This window comes from Artibeus jamaicensis, unplaced genomic scaffold (assembly GCF_021234435.1).
Source record: "Artibeus jamaicensis isolate MK-2021 breed Jamaican fruit bat unplaced genomic scaffold, CSHL_Jam_final contig_1832, whole genome shotgun sequence".
Taxonomy (NCBI): domain Eukaryota; kingdom Metazoa; phylum Chordata; class Mammalia; order Chiroptera; family Phyllostomidae; genus Artibeus; species Artibeus jamaicensis.
The window spans coordinates 5,626,458-5,645,515 of NW_026521362.1; the positions used below are offsets into that span (position 1 = coordinate 5,626,458).

The 19,058-nt window shown below is 38.9% G+C and overlaps 1 protein-coding gene across 3 annotated transcripts; it reads left to right on the plus strand.

Moving 5' to 3' along the window:
- The first annotated feature begins 6,206 nt into the window (after positions 1 to 6,206).
- Positions 6,207 to 18,948, plus strand: NMI (N-myc and STAT interactor). 3 transcript variants are annotated; one of them, XM_037141158.2, is made up of 8 exons: positions 6,207 to 6,484; positions 9,456 to 9,545; positions 10,318 to 10,413; positions 12,676 to 12,838; positions 15,603 to 15,709; positions 15,797 to 15,983; positions 17,746 to 17,852; positions 18,608 to 18,948. In XM_037141158.2, the coding sequence occupies exons 2-8, from the start codon at positions 9,462 to 9,464 to the stop codon at positions 18,791 to 18,793; spliced, it is 930 nt and encodes a 309-aa protein (XP_036997053.2). In that variant the 5' UTR covers positions 6,207 to 6,484; positions 9,456 to 9,461; the 3' UTR covers positions 18,794 to 18,948. The 3 variants fall into 3 exon arrangements, with proteins under 3 accessions (XP_036997053.2, XP_036997052.2, XP_036997054.2); XM_037141157.2 differs by having other exon boundaries at positions 6,208 to 6,480; XM_037141159.2 differs by lacking the exon at positions 6,207 to 6,484 and adding an exon at positions 7,970 to 8,046.
- The last annotated feature ends 110 nt before the right edge of the window (positions 18,949 to 19,058 follow it).

The following is a 19,058-nucleotide window of genomic DNA, read 5'->3' on the forward strand; positions in this document are numbered from 1 at the left end:
CCAGATCAGATGATCTGAGTGGGGACTGAAGGCTGACTTACAGGAAAGACTACAAGATCTGTCCAGAAGGTATCCAATCATGTAATATAAAAGATAGAGACATTTATTGAAGAAGATACAAGATATAATAAACATTGTACATAGGATAATGATGCCTCGGTCCCTTTCAAATTTGGTACCTTGGGACCTCACACAGTTCTTCAGTTGCCATCAGCTGTCCCATTGTATTTTCCTGAATCTCATTCATGGTCTGAAATTTCTTCCCTTTCAAAGTTGATTTTGGTTTGAAGAAAAGCCAAAAGTCACAGGGTGCCAAATCTGGGCTGTAGCAGGGGTGAGTCACCTGGGTGATTTCATGTTTCCCCAAAAGACTCCGCATAAGACATGGTGCGTGAGTGGAAGCACTGTTGTGATGAAGCTGCCAATCACCAGTTAGTTGCTTATAGCTGTGGTCTTCTGAATCATCCCAACAGTTTCTGCAAAGGAATGAATGCTCAAGCTTCACACAAAATTTGATGTAGATTCTTTGCTCTACTTGCTCAGTCATTTTGAATGTGATGGCCACAGAGTACACATGCTCACTCAACAGTATCTACTGCCCCCACTGACTAGAATGGTGAAGTTGTCATTATTCACACATGTTCATTCCAGTCCACTTGATGCCAGGTTATTACATCGATGTCATGCAAACCATTTTCGTTATATTAACAATGGCTGGACTTTTTCTGCACAGACCTTGTATATCACAAACATACACTTGTGACATAAGGAAACCATCAACTATGAATTTTAATGCAAGAGGGTGGGGACAAAAAGAGACACTGGCTGTGACACGTGAATAAAACTGGATAGAATGCTTGGAATGGAGTCTTAACAAACCTGGGCCATCTGGTCACATTGTCCCTAGGAGGGAAGCAGAACATGTTAGTGACCATAGAAATGAATTCTACGGAGAACAGGGTAAACTGCAGTATTGCTTGGAGTATCTTCAGGGTAGTATAATAGAGATTAGATTTTAAAAATGCCACAAAAATGTGACCTGTCCCTTTTATGTAGAGTTCATAAAATAATATAGCCAGTGTGGTTCTAAGCAAGTGTTTGGCAACTCCCATGAGATTTTAAACTTTTATTTAAATTATCTAGTTATTTTCTCCTATCTTAAGTCACCTCTGAACATAAACTCTTCTAACTGAAGCTTAAAACCATAAGACAATATTCACATTGGTAATATTATTTTACTTTGCATTTACTGTTCAAGAAGCTTTTTTATGTACATCAGCTCACTTAATCCTCACAAAGTACATTATCGTTATTAAGTAAACATTACTGTCTTCATTCTACATTTGAGGAGACTGAGCTTCCGAAAGGTAAAGGGAAGGACGATCCGAACTCACATTTCCTGTGCGCCTATTATGTGCCAGCATCCCTGCCTATTCCCAAGTTCACATTCCTGGTGAGGGTCGGAGCAGACCGAGCCCAGATGTCCTGTTATTTTAAGATATTGCGGTTCCTAAGACAACCAACCTACCAGCCCTTGTTCACCCACTTGAGGAAACTTTGCTTCGAGTTTTGGTACCGAATTAGAGTTTTTATTCTTCAAGGGGTTGAAAAACAGCTGAGGTCATCCTCCCAAAAGGCAATAATGTGTCCAGTCCAATTCATAGAGTCACCAAGTAATAAGATCTGAAGGACACTTTTTTGTTTTATTTTTACTGGGGGCAAAGCCTGTTTTTATTTATAATTTCTTTGGAGCAGTTTAAGCACTGAGAGGGATAAATTACCTTTGGCTTTATGTATCCAATATCATCACACTGCCCCATGCAGATATTATGTTTATTAAAATGAGCACTGTGTGTGAGATCATTCTATCTGGTTACACTGTACCCTAGGGCAAACTATTTAAAATAAACTGAAATGAATAATTAATGAAAGAGAAAAGAATATTCCTTTCAAGGTTCCCAGATATACTAGTCTTTTTTTTTTTTTTGATGGTTTCTCCTTACTTCCTCTTTCTACTTTTTTAATCATTTTGACCTATTTACCCTCGTGGTTTATTCCTTCCTTTACATTTCAGAGTTGCTGTCATGGTAGCTTAGCTGCAAGCAAGGGACAATTGTTCTCTGTTGGAGATGGTGTGGAAGACGGGAACAGCTGTTGCTCTTTCTGCTGTGGCACCCAGACATGCCTTCTGTCTGGGGACACACCCGCCAGCTGGGCAATGGGAAGAGTGCCCCTTTACTAATCCAGGACAAAGTGTCACGCAGTACACAGTACCTGTCCATTGGAATGACCATTTCTGGCCACTCCCTGCTCTTTTAGTGAACTGGTCAGTCTATGGCCTTGCTCCCTCAAGTACAGTCCAGGACCAGAACCAGCACATCACTTAGCTATGTTTGAAATGGAGAACCTTCACCCTAGGCCTATGGAGTCGGGATCTGCCTGTTGAGCAGATCCCCGTCTGATTCTTGGGACATTAATGTCTGACAAGTGCTGGTCTACAGGCTGTCCTTTCTCCACGTTTTCTTTCTTTTGTAACTGGCACACGGTGCAAGAGAAAACAGTAGAAATCATATATACTATATAGAGATATATCTTAGTAGAAATTATGTCCCTACGTAGAACTAGGTTCTATAAGACCAATTAGAAAACAAACTTAATTTTGAAAAACAAGTTGAGCTTTTTTGCCTGACATGGTTTTAACATCCTGAGATCAGTGAACTTCCCTGTCGCAATGATTTGACCCCACTTGCGGAGGACTATTCAAACAAGGGAAATAGTCAGAAAACACTTATTCAATCACCAACCCAAATCTTTGTTGTTGGTAATTTCTGGAACTCGTCATACAGCCTTTAAGTAAAGATAAATCACAAATTCTCAAACCAAAAACCAAAGACAGTCAAGCAAATGCATTTCTTCTAGGGTTGGCCAAAAAGTGTTTTTTTTTTCCCCTTTCTTCTGTACGATGGCTCTAGTAGCACTTAGTCGTCTTTAACTTCATCTGAAATAATTTTGTTAGATTGTAGTGTGACAGCTGTCATATCAGCATGCAAAAACTTATCAAAATCGGTGAATTTTTGTATAGCCATTTGAGGATGGAAAAAAATAAGCAACATTTTTAATTTATGCTTTATTATTTCCAGAAATGGTAAAAATGCAACTGAAATGCGAAAAAAGATTTGTGCAGTGTATGGAGAAGGTGCTGTGACTGATTGAATGTGTCAAATTTTGTGAAGCTTCTTGCTGCATACTTCTCCTTGGATGAGGCTCCACAGTCCAGTGGACCAGCTGAAGTTGAGAGCAATCAAACTGAGACATTGAGAACAATCAATATTATGCCACCCAGGAGATAGCCATACAAAGTATCCAAATCGATAAAGTTATTGGTGAAAATAAAAAATGAGCCTTTAATTTTATGGAAAAACTAAACAGATTCTTTGGCCAACCCAGTAATATTTCTTTAGTTGTTTTCAGTATATTTATGCAGGTTCTCTCAACAGCTGAGCTTCCTGGAAGTTACATTGATTTATTTGGGGCTTTGTCTGATTCTTTCTAATCTGGAATTTTGATGATAACACAATCAGAATTTAATATTTTGATTTTTCCAGCATCCCAAGGCCACATTCTCTTTAAGCATTCCAAGAAAAGAATGTCAAGATTCTTTGAGGTTTTTCTGTCTTGTGACTTTAAGCTCAAGCCAAACAATTGGGTTTATCCTCTGATCACTTTATCTTAGAGAGCTTTACCAGAAGTATTCAGTCCCCTTTTGTTTCAACCCACCTCCTCTAAGAGTCAACTGAATCTTCACCTCTTCTGTGTAGGAATCTTTCCCTAATTTCCTGAGAGAGAGGGGACTACTTTTTCTTTTGTGTTTTGCTACTACTGGTACCCCACCTCTTCCCAGCATACATTGTACTGTATCCAACATTGATGTGTTTGTGCATGTGGGAATTTGTAGGGAGCTCACTGCAATCTGGTGGGGGAGAGAAATGGGTAGCATGTATATATTTCGTATGATGGCATTGTAGATTTACATGAGATGTCCACAGCATTTCATGTGCAACATAATATTTATTGAGCATGTGATAGGCATTCCTTAACTAATGACTTTTATATTAGGAAGCAGGACAATATAGTATATGGTAGAAAAAAGTTTTCCTCTATCTTCATAGGGTTCTGGCTGGGTCTGAAACTAAACTAAAAATTAAACTGACAAAGACAGATTAACAGGAGAAAAGTGTACAAATTTATTTAAGTTTTACGTGATACAGTAGCCTTCCTAAGGAAATGAAGAGCCAAAGAAATGGTTGGAGCTATTTCATGCTAGGTTTGCTGAAGAGTGGACAGTCTTGGAGAAATATACATTAAGGAGTATGAGGTGAGTGTAATAAAGTGGAGAAAAGTAGCAAGTTCTGTTAGAAAGTTACCCTTCTCAGCGTCCACTTGTCTTTGGAGGTGAGACTGCTCCTTTCCTTTGGGTTCAGGGAGAGCACCTCACACAGGAGGGTTTTATGGCCAGTTTCATAGGAGAAGGGTAGTGGTGGGGGAAAGGTCAGAATGATATTCTTCTACTGTCTTCTCAAACTCCTTCAGCTTAAAATATTCAAGATGCTAAGGTGCCATATTTTGGGGTAATATGTCCTGAACCCCATCATTAGTAAAGATTATGCAAATACCCCACTGGACACTCTTCAATATTTAATAGCTGTACCATGAAAAAGTGATTTAATGGTCAAATTAATTTGAATAAACTTAATCTTCATAATGCGTTCTAATTTTTTCCTGCAATACTTCTCAAAACTCTTAATGTGCTGATGTGCACTTGGGAACCTCAACGTGAATCCAGTGTGCAGCCTTTCCTGATCGTATTGGCCATGCTCCTTCTTCTCTACACACCACCTGGCACAGTCTAGAGATGCTGATTTCATGGTTGAGAGTAAAGTCTGGTATCAACGTCATCACGTTAATTGCCTAACTTGGGGTCATCTCTTTAAACCTCGGTGACCTCTTATGCCAAATGTGGATAAACTTGTATCTCATATAGTGGTTGGCAAAATAAAAGGTTTGTAAAATTCCCAAGAGTTCTCCGTGGATGCCAGCAATTACAGTTGTTAATGATAATATGCCCCGAAGTTGACTATTCCTCTACCGAGCGCTTTGCAAAGTACTGGGTCTGAAGCTGAGTTGACAGTAAGCTGTTACACATGGCTCAGCTTTAGCGTGTAGGTGGCTAATGGCTTCCCTACTACCTGTATCCTTTGTCCTTTAATGGGATACCAGTCAGGACTAGATCAGTCCTATTCTGGCCGTGGTCCTGCTGCTTATAATCTTCTTATAAAAACAGAAATAAGACAAAGGAAGAAACGAGATTGAACTAGATAAACTCTACAGTTCATGCTCTCTGAAATTCTAAGGTAGAATGGTAGTAATTCTCAACACGAATTTTTTGTATTTCCTAACTGGGCTGATAAGCACAAAAGTCCTTCTCATACATCAGTTAAATTTTTTTTTCACTCAGAAAAGCCACTGTAATTCCTGTCTTTTTTTTTTTTATATATACAGAAACTTGACTTTTGTTAACCTGCTACTTTAGACCACTGCATTGGTTATTATATATGATTACATAGCATTATAAACTAGAAGTTATGCCCGGAAATCATTCTGACGCATCTCCCCTCCCCCATGTATTTATGAGCAAGGACAGCTATGGGGTGGTTCTGTGTGTAGGATTAAGAAACACTGACTTTCTTGAAATAAGCCAGATGTTTTTATGTTCAAAGGAAAAGATCACACCTAGAGAAATGTTTATTTACAAGCCTCACAACAAAAGATTAAAAGAAAACTTTCAGGGGATAGAGGTCACAGAAATCACCCCTTTCCCATCTCCTGTGCCCCAGGGACATTGAAAAAACACTCCAAAAAGATGAAAGATGTGCTGGTTATGAAAATTTGCAGATTAAGGTTATAATGACCAATAAATTACAATAATTACAATAAAAGTTACAATCTGCAGAGACTCCTGCTTTGACTTGACGTGTCAATTGACCACTCCAGGACACACACACACACACGTGTTTTTTAGAAACGTGTTCTGTAATTAGTGTTCATGGAAACTTCAGGAATACTTTTGTGAGACATTTCTTCAAAACAAAAACAACGACCTTTCTAAAACCGAAAGTGAAAATTGTGACAACTTGTTAGTGATTAATCATTACAGACAGTAAATTCGGTGTTCTGGATAGTTTTAGAGAAAATAACCATTTGAGCAGACTTTTTCTCTTTTTAAGGAGCCAAACCGTTCATCTGAGCGACTCCCAGTCGGGATAAGGCAACAGCAACCTCCGAGGTCCAGGTCCTCCGGGGATCCCAGGGGTTCCGGAGACGCGCGTGCGGGCTCCTCCCCGCCCCCAACGCTGCAGCTGCACGGAGTTTCCGGGAAGGCGGGGCGCTTTGGTCTGGTGGCGCTGCGCTCAGGGGTCCGAGGTAGGTGAGTGGGGCCGTCCAAACCCCCTCTGCCACCTCTGCGCCTGGCAGTCCCAGGCTAGAGGCCCGGACAGTGGAGGGAGGCGGGTGCCGTGGGGCCGGGAACCGCGTGCGCGAGGAGCGACGGGCTGGGAGCGCCCGGGCGGCGGCTCTGCGGCTCCCCGCACCCCTGCGCTCCCTGCTCCCCAGAGCTGTCCGCTTCCCGGGTCGCTTCCTCGGTCGCTGTGGCGCGTCAACGAGGGGGCGCGCCTGCCTCCGAGCTCACTTTACCTTCTCTTTACCTTCCTGGTCTCTGACCCCGTCTCCTTAGTTTGTTTCGCTTCTTTCCGGGAATTGAAACTTAAAATGCTTTGTGCTTCCCCACTGTTCCTGCGGTGCTTCTCCAGATAGTTTCTAGAAAAACTGATTCCTTAATGTTTACTCTGGCAGGCGCAGGGTTTGACAGTCGTGCCTCACTTTTCAGAATATGTAGCATGTTCCTGAAAGAGATATCTGAAGGGGAATATGATGTTTCCCTGTCTGCAAAACACACATAAGTTTTTAAAATTGTATTTTATTTCCATTAGCATTTATCCTCCTTATACCCTTTTCCACCACACACATAAGTTTATAAATAGCTGTTTAGGTGTATCACCATTTCACTAACCACCACTTTCTTCCCTTCCAGCCCTTGTTCTTTCTTTTTGCTACCAGGCATGCATATGGGAAGATTTGATTTTCTCAGGCTGGCACTCCAATGATAAAGAGAATATTAAGGGAATAGGGAGTAGGTGGCTGGAGGCCATTTGTATTGCTTTTTCATTTGCCTGAATAACATCACCACGGACTTAATAGCTTAAAAACCATGCATTTATGATCTTAAGTTAAAAGCTCAACCTGGCCTCACTGGGCTAAAATCAGTGTGTCTGCAGGGCTGCTTTACTTTTTGTAGGCTACTGGCATAAATCTGTTCTTTTGCCTTTTTCTGCTTCTTTAGCCTCCCCACCTTCCTTGGCTCAGTGCTCCCCTTTCTCCATCTTCAGAGCCAGCGTTACCTCTCTCTGACCATTCTGCCCTTGTCGCATCTCACCCTGACTTTGCTCTTCTGCCTTCCTCTTTCAAAGAACTGTGGTGATTACATTGGGCCCCACTGATAATCCAGGATGATACCCCTATTTTAAAGACAATTGATTAGCAACCGTACTTCAGTTTACAACCTTAATTCTCTTTAGCAATAACAACATATTCACAGATTCTGGGGATTAGGGTGAAAACATCTTTAAGGGGGCCATCCCTCTGATTGCACAAAATGAAGGCTGCACTGCACATCCACTCATACAAAGAGGGAGCGTGTCCAGGTATCAAATATGTCGTAAGAAGTTCTGGGGATAAAAATGTAGTGGGCCATTTATATGAGTTAAATATATTGAGAGCCTTTATTACAAGTTTTTAAGAATATTGACTTTAAAAAGCATTTAAATAATATTACAGTTTCTGCTTTCTGCAAATGTAATGAGGATTTCATATGCCTGGAATTCCTGGGCAGAACAAATACTTGAATCAAGAACCTGCATAATTCTATAAATTGTGAGTGTTTTCAGTGGGTAAACCTGTATATTGCCCTGGGTGGGTGCGAGGAGGGGTGGACATGGTCCCTGGCCTCAAGGTCGTGACCATCTATCTGGTCATGGAAAATGACACAGGTACACAAACAAAGCTCCCCAAAAGAGGTGAAAGAGGGAGACATACCATCCTTTGGGAGAATCAGAAAAGACCTCAAGAACTTGTGGGGAACTTTGGGATAGACCTTGAAGAACAATTTGAACCCATCTCAAACTTACAGACAAGTAGCAAGTATGACTTTTTTTCTGACTGATTTGAGAATTTTTCCAGATTCATTACTCATTACCCTGGAATTCTTGAATATGTATTTCCTACCAAAAAAGAAGTATTCTCTATATAACCACAATATAGTGATCACAATCGGGGAATTAATATTGAACATTACTGCCATCTAATTCTTGGATCCAATTCACACGTGGCCAGTTGTGCCATTAATATACTGTATAACAAAGAGACCCAGTTCAGAATAGTATAGTGCATTTAATTGTGATGTCTCTTTAGTATCCTTTTGTCTGGCACAACTTCTTAGTCTTTCCTTGGCTTTTATGAACTTGAAACTTTTGAAATTTATGTAATTATTCTTCATGCTTATATTCAGGTCATGTATCTTTGGCAGCAATATCATACAAGTCCTGCTGTTTTTCATTGCACCCCATCGGATGGCTCTCGATCTGATTGACCTCATCACTGGCTTTGATTATTTCACTGTGGTGGCGTCTGCCTGGCTTTTCCACTGTAAAGTCTTCTCCCCTTTGAAATTAATAAGTATTTTGTGGGGAAGTATTTTGAAACCCATGAAAAGATCTTTTTTCCCCCCAGATTTCAATTTATTTACTTACATGAATATGGACTCATAGTTGTGTTTTGTTTTTTTTTAACTGTACTCTGGATTTAATCATTACTGTCATTATTTACTTTAATGCTTAACTTACACTTTGGGCCAGTGAGAACTTCCTTGGTCCTCATCATTCGCTGAGCACTTCTTTGCTTTCTGACACCATACATAGCTCTCTTTTACTTTCCCTGTCTCCATCCTAGAAATGGCTAGAAGACCAAAAGAGTAGTCTTTTAAAATGGAACTTGATGTTATGATTGAGCTGTTAACTGCAGAGGAATGTTAATACCTACCATTTTCGATTACTGTGTTGAAAAGCAAAGGATTTTTAGAACACTTTTATATATTTATAGGTGTAAAGTTATTCGAAATACAGACTTTGTTCGGATATAAGCCATGTGATAATAAAGACTTAGATGATAGGAGAAAAGGTATCACAAAGAACAGATGTGTCTTCTGTAGAAGTGTCAGAGTTGTTATTTCTTTCTTATTGAGTTTGTTTATACAGCTTATAAATATTAAAAATTTCTTATATTAGGGAATCATGGCAGCTGACGAAAACAATGAAAAACAAGTTTTTAAGGAGGATTGGCTAGATGAAGACTTAATGGAAGATAAACAAACTAAGGTAAAAATGGAAAAATTACTGGGTATTCTTGAAGATTAATTTATATACATTAGTTTTGCAGTGAATCATGTTTCATATATCTTTATCCAAAATTACCTAGACTTTGGGAGTATATTAGGGTTTTCAAAATATTTTTACTTTCATTTTTCTAGCCTTACAAGAAAAAAACCATATTTCTATTTTGTCTTTCACAGAACTTACAACATGGCTGCTTTTATACCCCCTCCCTTATTTCTCTGATTTGCACCTAGACGTTTACGAGCTTAGTTAACAATGATCTGATCAGACCCAGGAGGGAAGGGAGGGTAGCTTAATCCATTTACCCTAGACCTTGTGCCTGGCATGTGAGGGCAGCAAAAGAAAAAATAACAGATTTAAAAAATTGCTCCAGAGTGACATACATGCAATTTAAAAATCATGCCTTAGTCACAGATATAGAGGAAAGGAGTTGATAGAACACTGGCCTTGGACTCAGAAGACCTGGGTCTCAGTCTTTGCTCTTCTGTGAAGATTTCTGAGTGAATATTTCTGTGTGAAAGGCAGTTTCCTTGTCTGTAAAATGGCGATAATAATATTTGGGAGTGGTAGGACATGATGTAAAACATTCAACAAGTTTATGATTCACGTTATTGTATTTTTTTTTGGAACTATCTAATGTCTTTGCTGTGTTCAGGGTGAGAAAAGTTTAGCTCCTTTAATTCCTTTAGAAAAATGAGGTCAGGGCTGTTTAAATTTTTGATGCTATTTGATATATATATGTATATATTTCTAGAAATTACTTGATGACATGTTAAAGGAAAATATCGACTTAAAGGTGCAGATCCAAAAGCTTAAAGAGGAGTTACAGGAGATCACCGGGCATGCTCAGGTACCCTTTACTTATTTTACATATCACATTTTTAATATCATTTTTCAGAAAAAGTGATTTTATTACATAAAATTAATTTTTAAAAACATTATGGTCATCCACTGCAGCACTGTTTGTAATAGTCCCAAAGTTAAAACAGTCCAGTGTTTCCCCGTAGTTGAGTGAATTAATAATTTGGGATGTACTCACACAATGAAATACTACATAGTACTGAGAATGAACACATTACAACTACACATAACAACATGGATGAATTTCATGAACACAAAAAAGATAAAAGAGGACACACCATATGCTTCCATTTAAATATAGCACAAAAGCAGGGTATTAGAAGTTAGCGTGGTAGGAACTAGAAGGGAACCCAAGAGGCCTGTGGAGTGTTGGTTGTGTTTTGTTTTTGATCTGTGTGCTTGGTCACACGTGTGTGAGAGCACTTTGTAAAATTTCATCTTGCTATACACTTATGATAATGCACTTTTATATTTATATATACATTAATAAAAATTTCAAAAACAAAAAAATGATCATTATCAATCACTTTTGGACAAAATCTTGGTTTTGGTTTCTTTTTTGTTCTCATTCAAAGTGCTACAGTAATTTAAATGAGTTGCACAGTTTTAAAAAAATGGATGTCTGTCTTCACCATTAGTCTCTCCTAAATTTTCCTGTATTTGAATTTGACATAAATTTCACCCTTTTCCCCTTATAACAGCTCCTCATTGTTTCTTTACATGATTTAAATTGTTAAAGAATTGCCACTCTCTGTTTCTGATATGGGCGGTAGGATGTGAATATCAGGAAGTGAGGTTTCCTGTGTCTGTGGGACTTAGGGAAGTGTTAAGCCAGAACCATTTACTCTTAGAATTCAAAGGGCCTTGAGAAACTGGCCAGCTCAGCTGATCCACTTTACAGAGGACTGAAGCTGTGGTCCAGAGGGCATGAGTGAATGGCTTTCTGCCACACTGTGCTCAGGACTGGAGTGAGGCACTCTCACTCCAAGCACTCTGGACTTTTCCAGGTATAGGCCCACCTCAGAGGTACTGTGGGTTCAGCTCCAGAGCACCGCAGTAAAGCGAACATTGCAGTGTACGTGAGCCACGTGAATTTTTTGGTTTCTCAGCACTTGTAAAAGTTATGCTTATTCTGTACTGTACTCTGTTACTAAGAGTGCAGTAGCATTATGTCCAAAAAAACAATCTAATACCTTAGTTAAAAATACTATATTGCTGAAAAAGGCTAACCATCATCCGGACCATCAGTGGATCGTAACCTTTTTGCTGGTGGAGGGTCTTACGTTCAGTTTGTAAAATATGCAATACCTGCAAAGTGCAGTAAAGTGAAGCACGATAAAACGAGGTCTGTGTGTATACTAGATTGCTCCATATCATTGAGCAACACTTTGGCTTTTCTCAGACATTACAGATTGTTTGGAAATGGGAGTTACGGTAATCAGAAATTCTCCTGAAGTCACACGGAGACATATAGTGAATATGAGATTAGCTCAGATGACTCAGTGAATATGACTAATTTTTTTGTGATAACACCTCTCATTTCAGCATGTAAATAACCTTTGGAAGTAGACACCAGACTCAGCACTTTTGTGTAGTTGCATAGGTCTGTTATTCCAATGATTTTAAGCAGCTAAGTATAACCACTTAACTTTATCCTCCAGATTATAAATCACGTGGATAGTGTCCCTTTACATTTTTATAAACCCATGTCGTGGTAATGGTTGAAAAGTTGAAGGGAGGAATTCCATTTGAGAAACTTTAAATTACTATAATTAAGGAGTCTTTCTTTCTGGATAAAATTTTGGGGGTTTGATTACCTGTAGTGTACTCCCCACTCTGTGGGGTAATTTCATATCTCTATGCAGTAAGAGTGAACATCCTGTCTGATGACTTCCATGTGAGCAAGCCTGTTATTGGCACAGTTGTTTAAAAGGTGCTTAAGTGTAGGAACGATGTAGTCTTTAGAAGCAAGCACCACACTATATTGACCAGTTTAAATATTGATCAGAAAAAGTAAGAGTTTATATACTTACAATTTCATCTGTGCAATAAGATTAAAGGATCAGCATCTGATTATACTACTGAGTACTTGTCTGGGCAGAAACAATTACTAAAGTTATTGAATCACACCACAGCGTTCTGTGGGGTTCTGCAATCAGTGGAGAATGAATTATGGGATGATCAGATCACATTATCACTGGAAGGACTTATGTTTTTCTTGATTTTAATCAAACGTTTTTGTTTGAACTAGATTAAAGAGGACATTCCGGAAACAAAGATGAAATTCACATCTTTAGAGAATCCTGAGAACGAGAGCCAGTTTTTAAATATCTCCTGTTCATTTCAAGTGAGCTCGCCAGTTCCTTACGAGCTACAAAAGGGAGAAGCGCTTATCACCTTTGAAGAAGAAGAAGGTATGACATGTTCAGTGATATGACCAAGTTACCTCTGGGAGGCACCTGCACTTACAAAGAGCTTTCATAGATCTTTGGCTACTGTTTTACAATTTTAAACATACTATTTCATCTCATCCTTATAGTGAGACTCCGAGGCAGGTATGATTATCCCCATTTCAGATAGGAGACAACTGACTCTGAGATGTTAAATGATTTGAATACGATCACTCATTCACAATACAGTGACCCTGAGACTCAAGCCCAAGGGCTGTGATGTGCAATCCCAGCATCTTTCTAATCTCCAAATGATTGTCCTAGAAATAATGGTTTAAGGATGCAGAGCCCTGCACATTTCTCACAGACATTATCTCATTTTATACTCTCATGAGTCTATGAAAGCAATACTATTGGAGAGTTACTGTTTGCATTTTCTAGCCAGGGAAACAGATTCTCAGGTGTTTAAGTGAGTTTACCAAAGAGCACGTGACCAATGAGCGGACAGGGCCCAGGAGTCAGAGATGTGGGGTTGACTAAGTCTGCCATGCTGGGGGCACCTTAATGAGGAGCATCTGGTTTTGAGTGCTATCTTTGCTCCTCTCTAGAAGTGTGATTTGTTTGGGTTCTTTATAAACCTCCAATTTTTAGGACAGGCTTTGAGGTCATACCTACCTCATGGGGTTGTATTGAGTATTACATGAGAAGTGCTGACAACATACTTAGCACAATGTCTGACATATAATAAACAGGAAACGTTAGCTGTCATTATTGCCATGTTAGGACTTTTTCAAGTAAGGAAACTGAAGATTAAAGAAGATGAGGAACTTGCTCAAGGTCCATACAGCTAACAAATTGCAGAGCGGAGATCCAAACCCTGACTGACTTTCTCCTGAATGAACATTCCTCTGAGCAGGCTGCCATGTGTCAGATTATGGGTCTCTACAAGCCCTTCAAGTGCTCAGATGCTGAGAATCTGTTATTGTAATTCATGTCTTCTGATTTCTGGTCCATCACAATAGCCTGAAAATAAGTGTTAGAAAGAAAGTGATTGTTTCTTTCTCAAGAAGTACAACCGCATATAAAATAATTAAGTCGTGAAGGTGTAACGGCACCACAGCGTGACAACTATGGTCAGTAATATTTTATTACATATTTGAAAGTTGTCAAGAGAGTCAATATTAAAAGTTCTCATCAGAAAAAAATGTTTCTGTAACTTTGAATGGTGGCAATGGTAACTGGACTTAGGGTGATTAATTTGCAGTATGTACAATTAGCGAATTATGATGTTGTACACCTGAAACTAATATAATGTTGTATGTCAGTTTTACCCCAATTTTTTAAAAAAAGCAATGGTTTTCTAGCATGTCTGTATCTACCCATACTGTTTGTTCACCCCGGGTCCATCCCTACAGCTGAGGGCGGAGCAGGAGACCAAGAGCTGTGCAGGCAGTTGGCCCGGTTATTGGGATTAACCAGAAAGACCGAAGTGAGGATTTGGGAATCAGGGATTCTGCACAGGGATTTCCTGGGAATGCCAAGAATGGGATCCTGGTCAGAAACTTTGCTTCCACTGTGGGTGTGGCTCTGAGGTCCTGCTCTGCTGGGGCAATTTTCAGTTTATACAGTTAATAGGATTTGGCTTTTGATGGTCCCAGAAGTCCAAACACAAGTGGTTGCTGTCAGATCACCCGATGTTGGAGGTTTGGGTGTGGGGAATGGAAGGGAAAGAGTATCATCTACGTATTATTTCACTGGTATTTTCTGTTATTGTTGCCTGTTGTCATTAACAAAAAAAGTCATAATTCAAGTTATAAAATCACATGGTACAATGATTGTGAATTCTCAGGACAACGCCCTGTCTTCTAACCCAGTTTCTCTCTTCCCCCAGCTGTGGTTTGCTAGCTGATTGTCATAAACACATGTGAGGTTTCCAAGACCAAGAGTGGGTATATCTTATCTTCATGACAAATTACAGCAGGCATCTCCAAATATTGACAACTGAAGTGTTATAACCTCTCATGTCACACAATTAAAAGTAAACACTCACATGCTCTTTAAACAGACATACAGTTTCTGTGTACAGATCTCATGATTTTTGGCATAATCACTAAGCCTGTCCTATTTGTATGGATAAATTGAACATGATAGTCTTGTGATCGGTATCAACTTTTTAATGAATGATTTCAAAAACATTTTAGTGAAGGTTGAATTTCTAATTAAGTATGGCAAAAAATAGAGATTTACTCTTTGATATTGAACCCTATGTGGTCTTCAATATGTAGTCTTGGGAAAGGAAGACAAAGGAAATGTGGTGCTTGTAACATATTAAAAAGGAGTGGCAAATGATGAATAAGGTTGATTATCAGAATGACACTGATCGACTTAGGTTTTTCCAGCTCACTCACATGGAAGAAGTTTCTGGCTGTGCTTTACTGTCCTAAGGGAATTCTCTGGTGATTCTGTCAGCCGTGGAAAGGGAGGGCGTGTGACTGTACTGAAATGATATGTGAGTTTCTGAAGAATTTATCAGACTTATCTCTTAAGGGATTAATGTAGAACTGAATGAGAATTTCTACATTGTAATCTTTGCTGACGTATTTTGACACTAATGTGTCCTGCTTGTGTGGCAAGACCATTATCACTTGGAAAGGCTAAGAAAAGTTTAAAAATTAGATCCTTTAAAATTAAAGAAAATCGAAAATGTTTAGGATAATTTGCTCGTAAGCTGGAAGGGTAAACATATATTGAAATATTGGAAATGAATACTTTCCAAATTATTTTTCAGTTGCCCAAAATGTGATCAGAATGAGGAAACACCATGTGCACATAAAGGACATAGCCGTGGAGGTCATGGCCACACCAGTTTCCTTAAAATCAGGCGTCAGATTCCAGGTAACATGGTGATTAAAGCTTTTCAGAATTCTGTTAAGCATGGATGCTGTTCTCATCCATATCTCTGAATATGAAATGATTTCCCAGGTTCATGTAGAAGTGTCTAAAGTGAAGATCACCGTTACTGAAATTCCTGATGAGTTGCCTGCAGACCTGATGAGAGACAAGCTAGAACTGAGCTTTTGTAAGTCCCGAAATGGAGGCGGAGAAGTGGAGTGCGTGGAGTACGACGAGCAGGCCGGAAGTGCTGTCATCACATTTGTGGAAAGTGGAGGTAGTCCCAGTTTTAGAATGTTAATAAGAAATACTCTTCCATTTAAATTATGCTCTGCCATTTCTAAAAATAGTCATTTTCTACAGAAATTCTTACACTGCATACTAGGGGATTTTTAAAAGCATTATAAAACAGTCGAGTCCTGAAAATGATTTTCATGAATGCTGAGAATGGTAGTATTACAGATAACAAGCACATACATGTTAGTGTGTTTTCTTCATGTGCTAGGCGTGGAGCCAGGTGTTCCATACATCTGTCTCCTCTGATCTGCAGCAAGCTCTGGAGGTAGGTCTTATACTCATTTTATTGATGAGGAAGCAGGCCTTGGGAGGTGGGTAACTAACCCAAGATCACACAGTCGGTGGTGGCAGATAAATTCACATTTATATACTTATATTTGTTAAATAAATATGCATATTAAACTGTGTGTTTTATCGCACCTATTAAGACTATCAGGGGTCTCTTAGGCAGAGAAAATTGATAACAGGGAAGACAAGGGTTTTCCTGGGAAAGAATAGCTAGACATCTGTTCTGTTTTTAAGGTAGAAATGGACTTTTACCAAAGCACCTTAGGAAAGCTTACATTCTTACGATAAAAACTAGAGGATTCTACAACTGCTTCTGTTAATTTGTTCAAATGATTCTCAATGTAAAAATATCTTATTGTAGTTCTTAGGGCTTCTCTGGGGTTTGTAACTGTACAGTTAGAAAACATTGACTGATTATGTTTTTTTAATAACAAAATAATCCATGCTTTATAGGAAAATTGAAATGACAGAGAAGAGCAACTAATTTAGTAAAAATCGAGACTTTTTTCCCTTTCTCCTACTATGTAGTTAGTTACGGTTAGATCTTTCTGGAATTGCTAGATCATAAGGTCATTCTGTGTTTAATGTTTTAAGAAGCCGTCATACTGTTATCCACGGCGGCTGCCCCATTTCGCATTCCCACGAACACTCTACTGGGGTTGCAGTTTCCCCACATCCCTGCAAGCGGGGGCCTGCACTCTTAGGCACTGTATATACTGCTCATCCCGTGGGAGCTGGGGAGAGAGGAGAAAAGCAAACTGATTGGATGTTCTTCAGAACTGTTTCTGTGAAATTTTATGCTATCTTGACACATAACCCTTTTCCCCTTTAGGAGGAAAATGCTGCTAAACATAAATCTGATTATTCTTTGTTTCGGAGAAGACTGATGAATTTTTATTATTTGCTTTCACTTTTTCTGGACAACATTCAACACTTCCCCCATCCTTTTGGTTAACATCATTGTATTAGTTTACTAAGTATCTTGTATTAGGTACAGGATAACGAACACATACATAAACACACACACTATAGTTATAGTGATATAATAATTTATTATATATGTGTATATACATACATAGCAAAAAATATAATGTGTATAGTATTCTAATCATAGTTTTTCTTCACACTTCTTTAGAAACTGGGAAACAGTCTTTTTAGGAAGGGTGGGTTTCTTTTTGCAGATCGTAATTGCATTTTATGTAGCTGGCTCAGGCGGGTCTGTCTGGGAACATTGAAACCCTCTGTGCCTTGATTGACTGCAGTGGATAGTTCAAGAGACAAGGATCTATTTCAACCTCATTATTGTGCTGTGAAGTCTTTAAAGTGAATGACGATGTCTTAAAAATTAATCACTCAACTTACCGTTGTGATATTTTCCTGCTTGAAGGAAGTTTTAACTTAGTTTAAAATGTTTAGGATATAAATGAAATAATTTTAAAAAAATTTACTCCTAGTTGCTGAGAGGATTTTGAAAAACAAAGACTTTCCTCTTTATATAAATCAAGACTGCCATAGGGTTGCTGTTTCTCCGTACATGGAAACACACCTGAAAAAGTTCCAGGTAAGGTCATCTGTTTTGTTTTGGGAACTTCCTGCTTGACACCATGCCACAAAAAAATAAAGAAAAAGTTGTGAGTCTGTTACTGTTTGAATCTTATTAGTGAGGAATATCAAATTGTTTCTTCACATCTGCTTGGCACAAAATGAGTTTGTCTTTTAAAAGAATATTTTAATGTAAAACTGTACCTTATTTAATTTATGGTGCACTTTTTAAAACTAAAATTTCTCGGATAACAGCACAGTCTTTGTTTCTGTATGTGGATACATAGCTACATTTCTCTTGTGTGTCTCCTACCATTGGGCATTAAAAATAATTTTTCCTGCCCATTTACTCAGAACTCACTATGTTTACCCCAAGACGGCTCCCTTGTTCTGTTCCTACTCAGGTCTTAAATGGCACCACCACCTCCCTCGTCCACCAGCCTCAAAGCTAGAACTCATGCTTAACTCCTTGTGACTTCAGCTCAGACATTCATTTGGCAACTCAATCTTGTCACCTCCACCCCGACTCCCTCTGTAACTGGTCTGGCTGTCAGTACAGTTGCCCTCCTTTCCTCTGTTTGTCTGGTGTCACCAGAGTTGTCTTTCTGAAACTCAGATCTGACTCTGATATGCTGTTTCTTGAAAAATTTTTCTGAGGCTCCTTGTCTTTCCTAAGGTAACCCCAAAATATTAAGCAGAGCTGATTAGTGTAAAGTTTTGCAATTCAAAGCTCTTAGAAAATATTCTATTTATCTTTTTTACTTTTTTTTCTAGGTATTTTCAGGAATATCTAAGAGGACGGTGCTTCTGACTGGCATGGGAGACCTTGACATGATGGATGAGGAGACCGTAGAGGATTTAATTGGCATTCACTTCCAGCGGGAGAAGAACGGAGGTGGAGAAGTAGACGCGATCAAATGTTCTCTCCATCAACCTTACATAGCATACTTTCAAGAATAGGCTTATGGAGTCATGACAACTAGGGCTTCTGAGCCCAAATTACCATCAGCATTAGGGAAAAATGAGTTTCTTTCTCCTTTAAAAAAAATGGAAGCTTTAATTCTTAGTGTCCATATATTCTTGGAGACAAATATATTTTCATGCTTCTGATTGTTCCTTTGTTTCCAGCTGTGTTGCATATTTAGAAATGCAATAAGCTCCCTATATTAAAAACAGTCTTGTTCATAAATTACGTGGATTGGTGCCATGTCCTTTGAAATCAACT

Bases quoted from the DNA above. Each gene is read 5' to 3' on its own strand.
- NMI (XM_037141158.2), top strand. From the start codon at position 9,462: ATGGCAGCTGACGAAAACAATGAAAAACAAGTTTTTAAGGAGGATTGG. The intron at 9,546-10,317 runs GTAAAAATGGAA...ATATATTTCTAG, and splicing joins TGGAAGATAAACAAACTAAG to AAATTACTTGATGACATGTT. The intron at 12,839-15,602 runs GTATGACATGTT...ATTATTTTTCAG, and splicing joins CACCTTTGAAGAAGAAGAAG to TTGCCCAAAATGTGATCAGA.